The sequence below is a fragment of the Mytilus galloprovincialis genome, chromosome 2, assembly GCF_965363235.1.
Source record: "Mytilus galloprovincialis chromosome 2, xbMytGall1.hap1.1, whole genome shotgun sequence".
Lineage (NCBI taxonomy): Eukaryota > Metazoa > Mollusca > Bivalvia > Mytilida > Mytilidae > Mytilus > Mytilus galloprovincialis.
The window spans coordinates 59,713,849-59,734,668 of record NC_134839.1 but is presented as its reverse complement, the minus strand read 5'-3'; the positions used below and the strand labels follow the sequence as shown (position 1 = coordinate 59,734,668).

Here is a 20,820-nt window from a genome sequence, read left to right as displayed (position 1 = left end):
GTTTTAATTTAATATATACATGTATAAGTTCCAAATATTTTGTGCAGTATATTTGATCAAATTTTTCACCTGTTCACTCAACATGTAATGAAAGTGACAATGCCTACAATTTTGTCACTTGGTGATGAAAGTCACATGACAGACTTAACTAATTACACATGCTACAGTAGCTAGGAACTGGTGTTTTTAAACAAGAAAACTGAAGGCCTGATTTATGTATAAACAATGAACAAAAAACAGTTACGATATACAGCAGCAAATTTTTTAAAGGACAACCAATGTAGGAAAGGCACTTGCACATACAAATTGAAAGGGTTAAACTAGTTTTCTGGCACCACACTCTCTGTCTTACCTGGTACAGTGGTGTACAATATAACTTTAAAATTAAATCATAAAAAAAAACATTTTTAATACTTGTTTTAAATGTTCTTGTGGATTTAAGTCAATCTCACAAATTAGCAACAGGAAGCAAAATTTTGCTACATGTACAAGAAGAAAATTATGTTCAATCTCACTACTGAGCAACAAGAGGTACAATGTACATGTAGAATTGAGGGACATGGAAAAAATTTAAGCGACAAATTTTTTTTAATTATCTTTAATCTTAAAAATGTTCTATAAATAAATTCAAATATTTTTTTTATATACACTACAGCTCTAATATCTGCAACTGGTATTTTTTCTCTCACAAATTCATATAGTCAAGATGGTCGTACAATGTCTTATGGGATATATTTTATTTTTTAGATATGAGCCTCAGTCATGTCATTGGTAACAGATTCAATAGAGAGCACCAGAAAACTTGCATTGCTTTAAACCAGTTTAATAAATATGGAGTGTGATATGTATGATGGAAAAGGTCCCAGTGTTCCAGGCTTGACAGTACCAGGAAAAATGCAGTCAGTAGATTCTATGCTTATTATAAAACAGGAAGTTGTTGACAATGCTATTGAATCTACTGTAAATGAAAATTACGAAAATCTACAGGAGTTGATTAATGATCCCACTACAGTAAGCAACAGCAGAGATAGAAATCCAGATGATGCCAAAAATATATTGTTAGATGAAATAAAACAGGAACCCTGTTCCCCTGAAAATGAAGGCACAAATAATTTATACAATGGGTATATTGAGGAATGGACATACTTAGACAAGACGACTGGCAATGCCGAAGGTACATGTATATCGTAACATTGCTTAGAGTTGGTAATAGATAAGTTTTGCAATTGTGTCATGTATAAAGTAGTAAATATTTTGTTTTAAATGGATTATATCCATCCTTTACTATCCGATACATGTGTTGTAGTCTTTTGATTTCTTTTGTTGCTGTCTTATTGATGTATACTCTAGGACACCCCCATGTCCCTTTTATTCAAAAGTAAAAGACTTAACAGGCATCTATAGATACCAGAATTTTTAAATGCTGAAGGGGAAATAAAAGATCACATGCAATACATGTATGTCATGCAACTTATTTATAAAGCAAAATAGAACCTACAGCAATACAGGTTTGATAAAAGATAAATACAAAAAATGTGCATACATGTTATACATTAAGGGGAAGGAGGACTGTTGCTGTTTCTACAGGTTCTAGATGATATCATATATATGCCTTGGGAGTACATCATCTTGAACACATGCATCCATTAAGAATTCATTTAGACATATATAGAGCATAGGCAAAATGAATCATGAATTATCTCCCCTTTTACATATATGCTATAGATGAATCAACAGATATTTTAGAAATATTCCAATGACCTGTGCAAAAACAATTAGATATTTCATTTTTATTTATAGGTCAACACAAGTGTCTATTCATGTACATGTACAACAATTAAATAAATAATATCATTATTACTTTGAAATATTGACATCCTCAAAATAATAAAATTGGATTTTTTTTTAGATAATAAATCGAACAAATTGAAAGACAGAACAGATGGGGTTACTGACCAGATTCCTTATCAAGATGAAACTGATCAAGAAGAGCCAGTCATGTATATTTTTAATGCAGAAAATGACATGTCTGAATTAAATGATGCAAATGAAAATGTAAACACTGGAGAAGTCCAAAATAGGAGAAAAAGAAAAGGAACAAAACCAAAAAAGATCAGGCAAAATGTTGAAAAGATTGAAGATTTGAAGTACACATGTACTACATGTGATCAAAGGTTTAGTAAAAAGAAAGAATTACAAATGCATACAAAATCACATAACAAAGATGTTATTCACATATGTGGTGTTTGTGGGCAACAATGTAAAACTAAAAAAATCTTGAGGTCACATGCCAGAATTCATACAAAAGAACAGTTTCATATTTGTTCCACATGTGGAGAACAATTTAGTAAAAAAATTGAACTAAAAAGGCATTTGAAAATTCACACTGGTCCTAAGCGACACGCTTGTGACAGGTGTGATAAAGTTTGTAATCGTAAAGCAGAGCTAATTGGACACATGAGAACACATACAGGTGAAAAACCATTCCTTTGTTCAATCTGTGGTAAAGGGTTTGGATTCCCTCACCATCTAAAGGGACATCTACTTATACATACTGGAGAAAAACCTTATTCCTGTCATATTTGTGGTAGGGGTTTCAATGATCGCAGCAGTATGCGAAGGCACTTAAAAACACATGACCCTTTTGAAACTGATGTGACTGATGCTTCGTTGATTCTTGATGAATCACTAAAAAATGAGTCTGGTACGAACGAAGTTAAACGTTTTAGAAGACGCCAGGTTTATTCCAGATCACATGTCTGTGAGTTTTGTGGTAAGGCGTTCATTAAAGGTCAACATTTACGTGTACATATACGTACACATACTGGTGAGAAACCGCACCAATGTGATGTGTGTGGAAAACAATTTAACGATCCCAGTAGCCTACGTCGTCACATGAGAACTTATGCTAATAGACCCCATGTAAACAGTGATGAAAAGGTCAAAGAATATAAATGTCCTATTTGTGAAAAGGAATTTGGTTATCGCAGAAATTACAGAAATCATGTTAAAACACATTCATCAGGGAAACAGTTTGAGTGTACTACGTGTGGGAAATCTTTTCACTTGAAACATCACCTTAGACATCACATGACAAAGCACATGGTCGAAAAACCCTATAAATGTACTATTTGTGATAAACGTTTTAGTAATTATAGTATGTGGTATTGTCATTTCAAAACACATAATACCAAAGGAGATTACAAATTTCAGTGTAGTATTTGTACAAAGTTCTTTTTGACTGGTGCTCATCTAAAATTTCACTTGAAAACTCACAAAAACGGAAATTCGAAAACATCAGAAAACAATCAATTAAAATCCAAGTCAACTGTTGATGTACAAATTGGGGACTATGTTTGTACATTGTGTAATGATACATTCCAAGATAAATTGAGCTTAAGACAGCATGAAATTTTTGTTCATGAAGAAGGATTGAATGGGAACATTAGTCCAGTTGATACTGATTATTTCAACATTGTTGGCACAAAGGATGATGATCTGTCAGGCCAGAGTACAAACATGGAATTGACCGAAATCAATATTCATAATGACCAATCAGTGTTGGATGAAAATTTACCAGTCAAGCAAAGCACTGCAGATCTTAATTTGATTAATGATAAAAATATGGATGCTCTTTTGATACAAAATGCATTAGAGGAAAGTCTGAATAATTCTTCTGAATCAACAGAGGGACAGAGTATTGAAAAAGAGAGTTCCAAACTCAGTGAACATAATGACAGTGACTTAGACTTTGGTGCATGTTCTGAAAGTTTGAAGACTGTTTCAGACATAGAGTCAAAATCTGAGAATAAACAGAAACGATTTGATTGCTCTGAATGCTCAAAAAGTTTCAGCCGAAAAGATTCTTTAAATACACATTTTAGACTTCATACAGGGCAAAACATACACGAATGTAATCTATGTGGAAAAATATTTCCTAAGAGGAGTAACTATATTCGACATATGGAATCTTGTGGGAAAAGAGACAGAAGGGTAACACAAAATGAAGTTCTGAATGAAAATTCTTATTCTAAAGATTTCACAGCTATAGAACAATTTGATGCCTCAGAAAATGCTCATTGTGACAATATGATAAATGATAAAAATATGGATGCTCTTTTGATACAAAATGCATTAGAGGAAAGTCTGAATAATTCTTCTGAATCAACAGAGGGACAGCTCAGTATTGAAAAAGAAAATTCCAAACTCAGTGAACATGATGAAAGCTACTTAGACTTTAATGCATGTTCAGAAAGTTTAAAGACTGCTTCAGACATAGAGCCAAAATCTGAGAATAAACAGAAACGATTTGATTGCTCTGAATGCTCAAAAAGTTTCAGTAGAAGAGATTCTTTAACAACTCATTTTAGACTTCATACAAGACAAAACATACATGAATGTAATCTATGTGGAAAAATATTTCCTAAGAGGAGTAACTATATTCGACATATGGAATCTTGTGGGAAAAGAGAAAGAAGGGTAACACAAAATGAAGTTCTGAATGAAAAGTCTAATTCTGAAGATTTCACAGCTATAGAACAGTTTGATACCTCACAGAATGCTCTTGGTGACAAAGCAACTAAGATTTGTGTACTGTCAAAATCATTAAACAAACCTTTTTCTTGTGACTTATGTGACAAAAGCTTCACCATGAAAAGTTCATTAGTGACACATTACAAACTTCACACTGGCAAAAATCTAATGGAGTGTGATGTCTGCGGTAAAAAGTTTACCAAGAGTTATACTTATTTACGACATATTAGGACGCATACTGGAGACAAACCTCATAAGTGTGATTATTGTGAACGGGGCTTTGGGGATAAAAGTAGTTTAAATAGACACTTGACAACAAGACACAAAATGGAGGCCCCATACGTCTGCCACATGTGTAATTCAAAGTTTTTTTCAAAATCTAGCCTGGAAAAACACGTCTGGACCCATGATCAGGAATCATTTGATGAGATGAAGTATAAAGATGGATCAGAAGATTTACCCGTTAGAAAGAGATTACCCAAAATTCTGTTTAAGTCTTCTGAACTTGAAGAGTCAGCTAATGGCTCATCAGTGTGTGAAATGACACCAACAGAGACAGATGAATATTCCACAGAAGAACCATTAGATAATACTTATATGGTTCAAGTTAAAATTGAACCTGAAGAACTAGAATAACCTTTTATAACAGCATGTTCATGTACAGTTATAATATGAAAAAAAATAGAAACATTTATCATGTTTATAAATATATACTGTAATACTGGTATTTTACCATGTCAAATTTTATTGCACTTTCTTGTTTTTGTATTTCAGTTGAAATACAGATCCTGTGTCCAAGCTTTGCTTACACAGATATGTTAATGCTCAGTTCTTTTCTTTTGTTATATATAAGACCTTTCATGATCCTCTGTTTTTTTTTTCTTTCTCAAATTAAAGAGGTACATAACAATACAGGGAGATAAACTCTGAAAAAAATCAGCTGAACGTTTTGATTACATTCTATTGTTCAGGAAATATCAAGCTTTTTAATGATCAAAATTGGTGTTAGTCAAATTAACTGCTATTTGTGCATCAAAAAGTTTTCCAAGAAAGTGTTTCAAATTTTTTGTAATTTTAATATTTTTGTCATATGGTCAATGTTAACATTTTGTCGAAATTTTATGAAAATTAAACGAGCCAAAATGATTTTAGTGAAGATGTTGCATACCTGCAAACTTTTCAAAATGCCCATGGAGGTTTTACGTGCAAAAGTGCTCTTGTAGTCCTAAGAAACCTCCAAGGGGGCCTTAAAATGTCTTTTAATGTTGTTATTTTGGCTTCTTCATACTTTTACAAGTCTAAATCCATTGTAAAATGTATGTTTTGTTTAAAATTGTGGACAAAATTGCTTATTCAAATTTTCCATTTTGGAGCTTCAATGGGGGGAATCCCCAGCAAATAGTGACAGTTGGCAGGTATTTGTTGGTACCACCTTTATAATGCACATTTTCAAATATTTGAAGGCTGACACTTCTTTGGCTGATGTAATAATAACCAGAGTAAAAGGTTGAATTGGGTGTTATCAGATCATTGTAACCCAAACTTGATTACAAGATCTGTATGTTAATATGACTGTTGCATTTGTTATGAATTTTTTTGTTGTGCTAAAAATTGATTGTTTATCAAGATCACCATGGTCACTATCAGTAAAATTCATCACCAAAACTTGAAGGTTTACAAGCAGCCGTTGTTTTTATTAACAAGCACCAAATGAATTATTTTCATGTGTCTGATGTGGATTTCAAAAGTATATATATATGTCATGGGTTCGTACAAGTTTAAAAAAGCCAAAATCTGTACAGAGGAATTAGTCTTAATAACACATATGCATCATGCAAGCATTGGCTCAATAATTTTCTTAACATTAAAGTTACCAGAATTTCTTCCAATATGACTTAACATTAAGTGCATGTAGTATAATAATATAAGAAATCATATAATGAAACTTTGTGTTTTTTTATGTGTATGTTGTACATTAATGTTGAATTTTATTGTACTGAATATTTTTATAGTATATGTATCTTAGTTTTTATATAAACTTTTAGTATCTTTACTTTTGTTCACTGATGGAAAAGCTTAAAGAATATTACTGAAAGAATGAAAGGTTGATTGAACTTTAATATGGTACATGTATATAATTACATTAGATGTATGTTTCATTATAATACTTTATTCTGATTGGCTAACTGCACATCACGTGTTATTCCGTAAGCAGTTGCACTGCTCAATACAACTTTTCATTCATGATAACACATGGTCCAACAATAAAGTGCACAGGTGAATTAAATAAAAAAATATATAAAATTCGTGTTTTCATGATCATAGCTAAAAAATGTAATTATAAGTATTGAATGCTTCTTTTTGTAACTTTATATGGTTGTAAAAGCGTTGACCGTGCAAACATTTTTAGAATGAAGCACTTCCGTGCTTCATACAAAATGTACTTCGGTCAACGCTTTTACACCCCAATAAATTTACAAAAAGAAGCATTCAATTCTTAAATAAAATTCCCTTGGTTTCTCTTTGTAAAATACAAGGTACATGTTGGATCATCATATGATTTCAACTGTCAATTTGTGGTAAATATATCTGATTATCATAGTCATGATAGTAAAATTGGAAGTTGATTAAACAGTGAAAATAAATTCTGTATCATTTTGTAGTGAGTCTAGTACGCATATTCTATGTTTATTTTATTGAAAACAAAAGAAGTTCTCTGTTGAAACTCACCTGTTAAAGCACCCAGATTGATAATAATTATAAAAAAGAAGTGGTATGATTGCCAATGAGGCAACTCTTCACAATAGACCAAATGACACTGAATTAACAACTATAGGTCACCCTACTTCCTTCAACAATGAGCAAAGTCCATACTGCAGTCATCTATAAAATAAGCCCATCTTTTTTCTATGCGTTTTTTACCATGGCTGTATGTCTTACGTTACAATAAGTATGATACTAATGACTTTTTTAATTGTTAAGATTTTACCACAACAGAAGCTTGTATATATCCCAATTATATATATATACATGAGTCTAAATTGAAAACTACGTTCAAACCTATGATTGCATTGGATAAAAAACGCAATTTTTATACGTGTGCATGTAAAAAAAATTTCGTTGTAGAACGGTCTAAAAACAGCACAAACAACATTTTCCAAAAGACCAAAAAAAGTGAAAAAGTATATTTAAACAAAACGCATTTGACTTACAGGTCGAACAACTGATGTTCTTTAACCCTGCTGACTGCCATTGGCGTTTGCCAAATAAAATTGATCACAAGATGTAACAAAATGGATCTTTAATATAAATTTAATACTAAACAGAAATATATATTGAGTTTAAATAAGAATTGTACATTATATTAATCATCATACCACACCTACCGTGTACTTATATTTTTATACTGATCATATTTATGTTATAATGTATTTATACATGTTAATTATAAAATATAATTCCATTAATTTGTACACGCATACATGTCTGTCTATGAATACCTGCACAGTTGAAATACTTTTATTGAATTGCAGTAAATGATACTGCAATTTAAATGTTTAAATCATTGTTTGTGTCTTATACTGTTATATATCAAATTTGATAAAAGATGAAACTTTATTTATAAAAATTTTTGCAATGAATTGTCTTCTTTATGATGGGATTTTTGGTGGATTGCATGAAATGTAACTAAAACATACTCAATACAGATGGACTTAAAAATAAATATATTTTTTTTTAGATGTGTATCTTACTTTATTGATAATTTTAACATTTGTTAGTTACACATGTTAGATACAAACAAAATCTGAATCTTATTCCAGCCATGTTAACCATTATATGATTAGTAGTGTATATTAATTTTGTTAGTACTTATTAAAGATATTGGAAGATGTTGTATGAGTGCCAATGAGACAACTCTCCATCCAAGTCACAATTTATAAAGGTAAATCATTATAGGTCAAGTATTAGTAAACTTATTTCTGAAATATGTATCTCTCTGATTTCTAATATATCCAAATGATATATAAACTCATATAGTGTTATGTTTAAAAAAGAAAAGAAAAAAATAAAAAAAATAAAAATCAAAGATATTTGGAATTTTGGCAACAGCCAACATACCCATCATACAGTTTTCACTTGACCTCGACCTCATTTCATGGATCAGTGAACAAGGTTAAGGTACTGATCTCAGATACTATATACAATAAGTCTAGAATATTCGGTGTATGGAAGAACTGTGAGGTGTACATGTGTTTTAGACCATTGGTTTTCCCGTTTGAATGGTTTTACACTTGTAATTTTGGGGCCCTTTATAGCTTGTTGTTTGGTGTGAGCCAAGGCTGTGTTGAAGGCCGTACCTTGACCTATAACGGTTTACTTTTATAAATTGTTATTTGGATAGAGAGTTGTCTCATTTGCACTCATACCACATCTTCCTATACATATGTCCAACTGGCCGGTGTCATCTGACTTTGACTTCATTTTCATGGTTCAATGATTATAGTCAAGTTTTTGTGTTTTTGTCTGTTTTTCTTATACTGTATGCAATGCCAGTAGGTGTATTATATTTGGTGTTTGGAAATATTTAAAGATGTACATGTCTGTCTTGCAGGTTTAATTTTACCTTGACCTCATTTCCAGGGGTCATTGCACAGTGTTAAGTTTTTGTGTTTTGGTCTGTTTTTCTTTAAATATAATCAATATGCCAACTATATTTGTTGTACGGAAGGATTGTAAGCTGTACATGTCTGCCTGGCATGGTTCACTTGAACTTGACCTCATTTTCATGGTTCATTGGTCAATGTTTAGTTTTCTGCATGAAGTCTGTTACTTAGAAACTATAAGCAATAGGTCAACTATATTTAGTGTATTGAATGATTGTTAGATGTATATGTATTTTTGGTTTGGTTTGGTTTATATGACCTTGACCTCATTTTCTTTGATCATGAATAAGTCTCCTGCACGGAAAAAAATAACAATACCGTATTAAGTGGAAATTGCTTGCCCAACATAATATTTTGCAAAAAGTATATAAATACAAAAAATGCTTTCAGTCTAAACATCATTTTATCATGGTTTCGAAAGAAAAAAACTAGTTCATTTCCATTCAGTAATTTAACCACTATAACACTGTTGCTGAGTTACAGTAACATTTCAAGTCGTCAATAAATGATCGACCTACTGTGAGTCTATTATAGTAGTCTCAGACCCACGTATAGTTACATATACACATTATAGTTGTATATCCAAATTTACAAAAAGATTAAAAAAAATGATTAACATTGCATGAACTTGATAAGAAGTATCAACATTTCGTGTGTATTTTTGTGTAGACGTCATCTTATTAGCCATTGAGATGACCTCCGAATACTGCAGACGGTCATATAACCTGATATAAACATATATATAAATATGATAAATAGCGAATATGTCCAATTGAATATTTCTAGGCTCTTCAATTTCTTATTGTATGTTAAAAAGAGAAAAAGTTGGAATTACTATCCTGAATAATATGGAATGTCCTATCATTGTCTGAACACAGTCGTATACGTTTGTGACAGATTTCTACGGATCCGAAATGGTCCCGAGATGTTGGCCAAGCACCCCAACAATAAGGTGCGTACCGTAATATTCGGGGAAACTCAGTCGGTTTTGTCTATTCGATTACAATCATGAATATTGTAATATTGTAACTTTCATTCATTCATAAATATCTATACAGTTCAGAGTTCACGCACGTGTTGTGTTGATGGACATAGCAGATAAGGTCGCGTCGTATTGATTTATGTATTTGAGGATTACTTAGCTCTAGCATTATATTAAAGTATGTTAATCAGTACACATGGCTTGTCTCTTAGTTAATATATATAGGCTACCAACGTTACATTGGCGACGAGGATAAAAACAAAAGTTGGAAATGTTAAAAATGTATTTCAATGGATTTAATAATTAGTGACACTGATAATCAAACCATGGCTGCATCTTTACCAATTTTTCCGAGTTTTCCGGTACATGAGAATAATGCTGAAATAAGGTGGCGTAAATGGATAAGTAGACTTGAAAATTTATTCATCGGTTTAAACATAAAGGACAGCAAACGACAAAGAGCACTCTTGTTGCATTACGCTGGAGAAGATGTCAACGAAGTCTTTGATACCCTTGACAATACAGGAGAAGACTTTGCTGCCGCTAAACACAAGTTAACCGCTTACTTTGCTCCGAAAAAGAATACGGAATATGAAATCTACAAATTTAGGCAAGCCAAACAAACATCTGATGAAACTATCGACAGTTTTCACACGAGATTACGCCAGCTAGCTGTAAACTGTGAATTTACGGAAACATCTAAAGAAGTGAAATCGCAAATAATTCAAGGTTGTCATTCAACTAGACTAAGACGAAAGGCTCTTCGGGAAGACACGACCCTTGAAGGATTAATTTCATCAGCTAGAGCGTTAGAACTTTCCGAAAAACAGGCAACGGAAATTGAACAATCAGACAAACAATCCGCAAATGCTGTGAGAAAAGGAGTTGGAAAACGTAGAAACGGACCACGATTTCTACAGACACAAACTGACCACAACGTAAAGAAAAAGACTACTTGCAGAAACTGTGGAGGTGATTTTCCACATGCAAACAAATGTCCTGCATTTGGAAAAAGCTGTAACTCATGTAAAAAGTTGAATCATTTCGCTTCTGTATGTAGATCCAAACGTATGGATGGAACTAGCACTTTTAAAAGAAAAGTAAACAAAGTTGACAATTACGAACATGACGATGCTCATGACAGCAGTTCAGATGATTGTTACGTTTTTGGATTACGAGAAAATACTGTGAATAAAGTACAGAAAGGACAACCGAAAATCAACGTGAAAATCAATAATTCTAATGTGGATATTTTAATTGACACAGGATCAAGCATTAATGTTATTGATGAAAACACATTCGAGAACATCAAGTGTAAACCCAAACTTTCTCACGCCGACACTAGAGTCTTCGCATATGGTTCAGATAAAAATTTGAAATTAATGGGAAAATTTCACGCTACGATAGAGACTGACCATAAAATAACAACCGCACCGGTGTATGTGATGAAAGGAAGATACGGGAATTTATTGTGCTATGATACATCTGTTGACTTAAGCATAGTGCCAGTCATTTCGTCAGTAGCAGATAAACATGAAATATTATGCAATAAATATAGCGATGTGTTCAATGGAATTGGAAAATTAAAAGATGAAAAAGTGAAAATTCATATTGATGGAAGTGTAAAACCAGTAATACAACCACATAGGCGTATTCCGTTTCACATTCGCAAGCAAGTAGAAGCAGAACTCGAGAAACTCGAAAAACAGGATATAATTGAAAAGGTGGATGGACCAACACCTTGGGTGTCCCCGATAGTTGTGGCCCCTAAACCGAAAAACAAGAACGAAATTCGATTATGCGTGGATATGAGAGAACCGAACAAAGCTATTTTGCGTTCACGTCATATTACACCAACACTCGATGACATGATCTTAGATTTAAACGGATCTACAGTATTCTCGAAAATGGACCTTCGAAGTGGATATCATCAATTGGAGTTAAACGAAGAATCCCGGAACATCACAACCTTCACGACACACGTAGGATTACGTAGATACAAACGAGTCAGTTTTGGTGTTTCTTCAGCCGCAGAGTTATTTCAAAACACACTGAGTAATGCACTGGAAGGATTAGATGGAGTCCGAAATATATCCGACGATATTATCGTATTTGGAAGGAACCAGGCCGAACATGATAAACGATTGGAAAAATTATTTGCACGTCTTAAAGAGAAGAACTTGACATTAAATAAGGCAAAATGTGAATTTAATAAGAACAAACTTGAATTCTATGGTCACATTTTTAGTGCAGATGGCATATCAGCCGATCCAAGAAAAATAAGCGCTATCAGGAACACGACAATACCGAAAGACGTAGGTGAAATCCGTAGTTTCTTAGCAATGACCAATTATGTTGGACGTTTCATTCCAAATTACTCAACTATTACTGAACCGCTCCGCAGATTAACAAAGCAGGATTCCAAGTGGGAATGGACATCTGAACAACAGGAATCATTTGACAAGCTAAAGAATGAACTTGTTGCTGACCGTGTGATGTCATACTTGTAACGTTGGTAGCCTATATATATTAACTAAGAGACAATGTTAATAGTAGATGCAAGTCCCGTTGGATTAGCTGGATTATTAACACAAAATGGGAAAATAATCGCATACGCAAGCCGATCATTGACAGACGTTGAAACACGCTATTCGCAAACAGAAAAGGAAGCATTAGCAATTGTATGGGCAATTGAACATTTTCACCTTTATTTGTATGGACAATCATTTACATTGGTATCCGATCACCAACCGCTTGAAACTATATTCAACAGTCCAAAGGCAAAAACACCAGCACGCATTGAATGATGGAGATTAAGATTACAGGGATACAATTTCAAAATACAGTACAAACCAGGAAAGGTGAACGCAGCTGATTATTTATCAAGACATCCGACCCCGACTACATCTATTGCATGTAAACATTCTCAATTAGCTGAAGAGTATGTTCGATACTTAACTGACAACGCTGTGCCGAAGGCAATGACCCTTAATGAAATAGCTGACAGTACACAAAAAGATAAAGATCTACAAACTGTTATTACTGCATTAAAATCAAACAGGTGGGACAAGTATGAGAGTAATACGCTAGATACATTCTCAAGATTACGATACGAATTAACAGTCGTTCCCGTTAATGATATGGAGATCATATTTCATGATAATAGAATTGTCATTCCGAAAGATTTACAGATGCGTGTAATTGACCTTGCACATGAAGGGCACCAGGGCATAGTACGTACAAAACAGTTGTTACGTGAAAAGGTATACTTCCCTGGAATAGACAAACTTGTAGAACAAACGTGTAAATCATGTATACCATGTTTAGCGTCAACCCCGAAAAATGTTTTCGAACCGTTACAAATGTCTGAGATACCGAATAATGTATGGGAGAATCTCAGCATGGACTTTTGTGGACCATTTCCGAATGGATATTACGTTATGGTAATAATTGATGAATACTCAAGGTATCCTGTAATAGAAACCTTAACCAGTTTAACCGCAAAATCCGTCATACCGCTATTAGACAAAACTTTCTCAATTTTTGGAATACCGAAAGAACTGAAAACAGACAACGGACCGCCGTTTAATTCAGGAGAGTTCCGAAATTTTGCAGATAACATGGGTTTTAAGCACCGCAAAATAACTCCGTTATGGCCTCGCGCTAACGCGGAAAGTGAAAGATTTATGAGAACTATAGGGAAAGCAATTCGTGCAGCTCAAACGGAACATCGTAGTTGGAACTCGAGAGTTGGAAGCAAGAAATACACACATTTCTTCGCAATTATAGAGCAACACCGCACTCAACAACTAACGTGTCCCCGGCAGAACTTTTATTTGGAAGGAAAATTAATACCAAAATGCCGAACATTTCAACAAATGACCATGCCGACAGTGAAGTTCGCAAAGAAGACCACAAGAACAAAAGTAAAATGAAATTATACTTCGAGAAAAAACATTCAGTAAAAGTACCTAATTTTACAGTTGGAGATACAGTACTAGTTAAACAGGAAAAGAAAGATAAACTATCTACCCCGTACAATCCTCAACCATTAACAATCAAGAATAAAAAGGGTAGTATGATTACGGCAACGAACGAACATCATAAAGATATAACTCGAAATTCGTCACACTTCAAAAAGGTTGGGAAATCTAAGATAATTACTGATGAGGAAATAGAAGAAATCATTGATGATGACATTATACAAAACACACCATTAAGAAGATCATCACGAGAAAAACAAACACCGAAACATCTCGATGATTATGTGCGTTAAAGAGCTGTGTTACAGGCATAATAATCCTGTGCTCTTTCTGATGTATAAGTTAGGTTTGATGTTGATTTATATGTTTGTGAATTTATGATACAAATCGATTTTGTGGAATTTACTATTCACACTCGTAATGATAGCCTTATCAGATTGATCATACGATCCACTAATTATATCGACATTACAGTACGCGTACCAGATAATTTACATTTATCACAGACTATAAAGTTCTAATTTTCTATTGATACAATTTTATGCATCTTATCACTTAATTTGTTTACACAGACAGTTAAAGATTTTATGACTACACAGACAGTAATATAATTAATTAAAGTAGAACTTTAATCTGAGAAAAGAAGAGATGTAATATTGTAACTTTCATTCATTCATAAATATCTATACAGTTCAGAGTTCACGCACGTGTTGTGTTGATGGACATAGCAGATAAGGTCGCGTCGTATTGCTTTATGTATTTGTGGATTACTTAGCTCTAGCATTATATTAAAGTATGTTAATCAGTACACATGGCTTGTCTCTTAGTTAATATATATAGGCTACCAACGTTACATATATGTCATCACAGATTCTGCTGTATCGTAACAATGTTCTGTGTTTTCTGGACAGTGGCCTAGCTGTGGGACGGGCATGACCTGGAGAAATTAATTGGTTTTTTTTCTTAGCGATTGAGTCAAGATTGCATCCAGATCCGGAACAGTCTCGTTTTTTTTTTAAATACGAAATTCGACAATGATACCTTCGTCAGAGTCCCTACAATTACAGAACACAATACGACTGAGACAAGACAGAGACATTTGCAATGCGATACAGCAGACTGTGATTGGATTGCGTTCCGACAGTTTCTGATCATCCTGAATGTGGTGCTTTTTTCTTACAGGTATCTTCAGTCAGCAGCTCGGCTGCGAATCGCTGAATAAGAACGCTTACTGAACAATATTGGATTGTTGTCATGATTGAATAATTGTTTTTACAAATTTTAATTTAAGATTGAATTACCAGTTACGGTTACTAGGATCTTAATCAGACGTTTGATTTTTTTTAATCGAGAATGATGCTGTAAAGGACGGCTGTAAAAATCATGAATGTGTCCGGGCTTAAGAGGTAAAATCAAAGGTCTCATGAATACTCAATATGGTTTCTCATCTTATTTTTACATAATTGAACCAAATTTGCAGTTAAAAGCGAATAATTATTTTCATGATATCACCTATATTTAATGCTTCCACGAAATAAATCTTAGTTTGTATCTAGAAAAATATTCAATTTGGTAAACAGTTAATTTTTAATTGTGACCAAATCAATGATCACTCAGGTCAATGGTAAGCAGATCCTGCACCACATGTGGCACCCATCGTGTTGCTTATGTTATCACAAACCGGGTAAATAGTTTTAATTCGGTAGGTCACATTCGTGAAAATGGGATGGGATTGTAGTTACGACATAAGGAACATGTCCGATATCATCTGTGAAACGTTTGTTCCATAACGGTCAACCAACACGTGATGGTGTCCGTAAAATGTACGAAGGAATTATCTCAATTTCAACAGTTGGAACTCTTGGTTTGGTAGCATCCTTGAGAGCAAAAACCCTCTATCAAAGAAATCATGATAGGAAATACAAGCCCGGGAATATCGTACCAATTGGGACATATAAACTCCGTATGCAGGCGGGGCTGGAATGTTGTTACATAGAAATGGAAATTTCACTATTGGGAAGCTGAAATCATCTCACCCTCAAATTTAGTTTTTAGATTAAGTCAAGATATGGAACAGACTTAACTCTATCTGTTGTATCATTTATCTCTAGTTCGATGGGATAGATGCGTTCAACATCAACAGTTATTTCCCTTTGGAATGCTGATTGTTTGTTGAATACATGTTCTCAAAACTCAACAAATGTGTTTTCAATCAAGAAATCAAGCAGAGGTTTTTTTTTTTTTTTTGGCAAAGTACTACGTATCCCTCTCGAAGACAAGATACTTGTATCTACGTTGGTGGTTCTTTTTTATGAAGCAAAGCAGGACTTACTCTTTCAATTTGTCTTTTAGTTTGCATGCAATTAGGAATACTTGTGTGTTAAATGTAGACAGGTCAATTATTTAATACTATTGCAAGATGAAAAAGTTTTAGGTTGTATTTATCTAGACATTTTGGGACTATTTTACTACCGCATCTGATTCACATCACCTTTAGAATAGGTAGTTTCACAACAACTGTGTTGCCGGACTTTGATTGCTGCGAATATTGGTGTTAATAGTTTAGAGAGAAGTGTCGTTTATCAGTTGGAAGACCACACAATATACCGTTGTTTGTAAGGACACTTGTGTAGTTTAGGTATCCAATACAGAAGTAAAGATCCAGTTTTCAACATTTGGCTCGTTATAAACATTCAATTTGGTGTTGCATGGCTATTCATAGACGCACTAAGTTTTTAAATTCTGACTTGGGTCAAAGACTTCATAGTCTTAATCAATTCGGACACATTATCTACGTCATCTTTCTCGTGTATAACCAATTTTCTGGCATAATCCTTGACTGAATTCATCAGTATTTTAAAAGTGTAGGCTCACGATATTTCGGGCCTTAAAATAACAAGTTTTGCAAAGAAGTCTTATTTACCCGAGGGTATCACCAGCCCAGTAGTCAGCACTTCGGTGTTGAGATGAATATCAATAATGTGGTAATTTTTATAAATTTCCAGTAAACAAAACTTTGCCATTTTTCGAAACACTAAGGATTTTGTTATCCCAGGTATAGAATACCTTAGCCGTATTTGGCACAACTAATTGGCATTTTTTATCCTCAATGCTCTCCAACTTTGTACTTGTTTGGCTTTATAAATATTTTGATATGAGCGTCACTAATGAGTCTTATGTAGACGAAACGCGCGTCTGGCGTAGTAAAGTATAATCCTGGTACCTTTGATAACTATTACAATGTTATGACCCCTCTGTTATGTTAAGGTCACCAGTAATATCGTAGCTATCTGGATTATATATGAATGGGAAATAGCACAGGTAAAACAGAAGGTTTAGCTTTGAAGTAGTCAATATTGATTTATGAAATCCTGCAACACGTATTTGTAATTGAAAATTTTAATTGTAATTTGGTTTTTTTCAAGAAATGATTGGTACAGAATGGTACTAGTATTTAAAATAGGGAGATATTTTCGAGTGAGCTGATCCATGATGAATCATATCGGACCAAGTTGATGGCACGATACCTTTGTAAGCAAAAGAACTTTTAGAAAGGAACTTTTTACCATTTTAATTTATGGTGTGATTTTTTTTAACCAAGCGGGTTTGAAAAGTCTGTGACTTGTTATATCCGAGATGATAGCTGTTAGTTCGTATTGGTTTGACTGTGAGTTTGTAACAGTGGTCTCCAAACCTAAGTTGTACATGAAATGAAGTTTTGATAGAGCAATTCATAAAACTTAATGCAAATATGATGAATATTTAACGGCTTTTTATAAAGGTTAGCAGCCAATTAAAAGAGACACCATGGAGAGTAGGTGATGTAGTCGAAGAGCAGAGTTAAAAATGTTCATTAAATTCACGGAGCTACCGGAAGGACTAGATAGATTACCTCTACTATCAATTTTGTCATTGCAACATATGGTGTCGCTGTTTAAAATTGTTGAAACCAGCAGTCGTCCTTTGATCTATAGAGACGTGTTGTAAGTTGAGGATTTTGGCAAGTCCTGTGGTATATTTTTTCGATGATGCTAACTTGCATATAAAGAATTGAATTATCAGTCTTGTTAAATAACAAACTCATTATAGATACCAGGATTAAATTTTATATTACGCCAAACGCGCGTTTCGTCTACAAAAGACTCATCACTGACGCTCGAATCAAAAAATGTTTAAAAGGCCAAAATGGTGTACGAAGTTGAAGAGCATTGTTGGTAAACAATGTTGGTAAACAATGTCGCTTGCATTGTTGCTGATGTCTGATCTATGGCCGCTTATTGAGCCTTACTTTCGTTTTACCGACATATACCAATCCGCAAAGGTTACACTCGAGTTCATAGATTCCATATCACCTGTGGGATGGATATTTCATAAGGTCAACAAACTCGTGATGGCTTTCATAATTATCTATTTTTTGGCTATCGATTTTTTTAAATGTTCATTTATGCTTGCTTTTTCTGTTGTAACTATCACACCTACACTAACATGAATAAGGTTTGTTCCTGGAAATATACTTCGTCATGATAATAACAGTTTGTTTTTAGACAATTATATATTGATGTCATATGAATATTATTTGATCTCATTTGAATTGCAGGTGGTGAGGATGACCTTTTACAAAATCATTTATAAAAACTTTTCATTGATTGTGAATGTCAGACACGCGCTTCTTCTACAAAAGACTTGTCATTATCTAAACCTCAAGTTTGACGACATTTCGCAAATAAAATGAGGAACCTAAAGTTCAAAGACATATCACAAATTGTTTGATGAGAAGTGCGGTTCTTTGATGTTGCATTTTCTTTGTCTGACTGGCATAGAAAAATGGGAGCAGGATGTACTAAAAATAATGAAAATGACAGAATTGGTGCTTTATTTCAGGCAATACGACGGGAAAAATTTCAGCTGGCGACAGATCTGATTTCAAAAGGTGCAGGAGTCAACTGTATAAATTACTTCGGTAATACACCATTGATAGAAACATGTCGGAGCCATAGGACATCTAAGAGGACAGGGAGTATTGTTGAAAATGAACGAGAACAATTTGTGAGATTTCTTCTTAACAACGATTGTGATGTAAGCAAATATGATATATATGGATGGACAGCTCTTATGTATGCCGAGAAGAATGGCCATGATAGCATTGTTTATATTTTGGAGAAAAAAGAAAAAGGAATGAATAATACCGGTAAGCAACGTAAGTTGTTAATCTATGAATACTCATTTTAATGAGAAATTACTTTTAATTTGAGGTTTTACAATGTTTGTGGCTAAATCCACTTCTTGTCATACTTTATTTCAAATCTTTTTCATTTGTACGCCTTTTAAAGTTTAATAAAGAAGAACAAAAGCTTCATGTAGATTAAAAGTGCCCATGCATTTGTGGTGCTATGATTGTCAGGTGAAGATAAATGTAAATCAATTTAAAAAAAAATAGTTAAATGTTATCTTAAAAACTGTCTGGTTCATCAGCGTTTACATTTGCTCATGTTTTTTGCAACAAATGATTTGTTATCCGCGCTTGCATTTTTGTTACTCTCTTCCAACATTCATGTTTAAAATAGTGGAAATCAAATATACAACTTGATCATTAATTTATAAGGATTGATTTATGGAAAAGGAGGGGGGCATTTATAGAAAACAAAATGATAATAAGTTTTTATGTATGGTTTATTTTCAGAATCACCAATATAGGACTATTAATGTCAACAGCGACTCGTCCTTCCAACGATGTAGCGGTAATCGAGTAAAATTCAAAGACTTTTAGTACTCAGGATAAACTTCAAAAATGTATACAAGCAATATTTCATAAATTTTAAGTGATTTAAAGTCAGTACATTATGTTATATTAACATTGGTTGGCTTTATGAAAAGTTTTGCCTTGTCTTTTGAGAGAAACCTCTCACTAACATGTATATACAAAATTCATTCTTTACACTAAATATAATGTTTGACTCATTATACCTCATGGGCGGTATATAGTGATTCAAATTCCGTACGCCTGTTTGATCTTTCGTCCAACTTCAGTATCCGCAACTGCTCTGCTCTCTGTTCTAAGGAACACCTGAAAGCTTAAACAAGTATGAATAGGATATATCGACTTCCAAATTGATGAAGCAATGTGTTCTAAATGTTATTAAATAATTATAATGTAATCTGAAAAAAATCACGTTGGTTAATTTGTTTGGTGAGTTAAAACAAATACCAAAAAAGTTCAAATAATATATTAAAGAGAAATACACATAGTTGTCATTACATAATAAATGTATGTCATTGATTTTGGTGTAAACTACATGTATCTTTCATTTTAGTCCTTCAATTTGGTTAAAGGAAACTTTGAACCAAATTACGACTGAATAAACAATAACTTATTGATACAGACAAGGCAATACTTTATTGTTCAATAATATTTTGTACGTTATAAATTGCATGCGGCCAAAAAAGAACAGAAATACTTGAAGATTTACATAACGGTTACCAAATTAGTTTAAACCAATATTCCTGATAAGCTGTCCATAATTGTTCCAATTTTACAAATATGACATTAATAGTTTCCTTAAGTTATACGTAGGATAGCTTTATACTATATTCCCTTTCATAAATGTGACCTACCGAATTAGTCTATTTACCGGATTTGTTATCACATAAGCAACACGAC

At 33.3% G+C, this 20,820-nt stretch overlaps 1 protein-coding gene and 1 long non-coding RNA gene across 2 annotated transcripts; both read left to right on the top strand.

Moving 5' to 3' along the window:
* Positions 1 to 752: 752 nt before the first annotated feature.
* LOC143064000 (uncharacterized) lies at positions 753 to 5,301 on the top strand. The gene is made up of 2 exons (XM_076236490.1): positions 753 to 1,174; positions 1,910 to 5,301. The coding sequence occupies exons 1-2, from the start codon at positions 832 to 834 to the stop codon at positions 5,167 to 5,169; spliced, it is 3,603 nt and encodes a 1,200-aa protein (XP_076092605.1). The 5' UTR covers positions 753 to 831; the 3' UTR covers positions 5,170 to 5,301.
* Positions 5,302 to 19,041: 13,740 nt separating this feature from the next.
* On the top strand, positions 19,042 to 19,991 carry LOC143062336 (uncharacterized). Its single transcript, XR_012974697.1, has 2 exons — positions 19,042 to 19,350; positions 19,843 to 19,991. It is a non-coding gene; the product is annotated as an uncharacterized LOC143062336 (long non-coding RNA).
* The last annotated feature ends 829 nt before the right edge of the window (positions 19,992 to 20,820 follow it).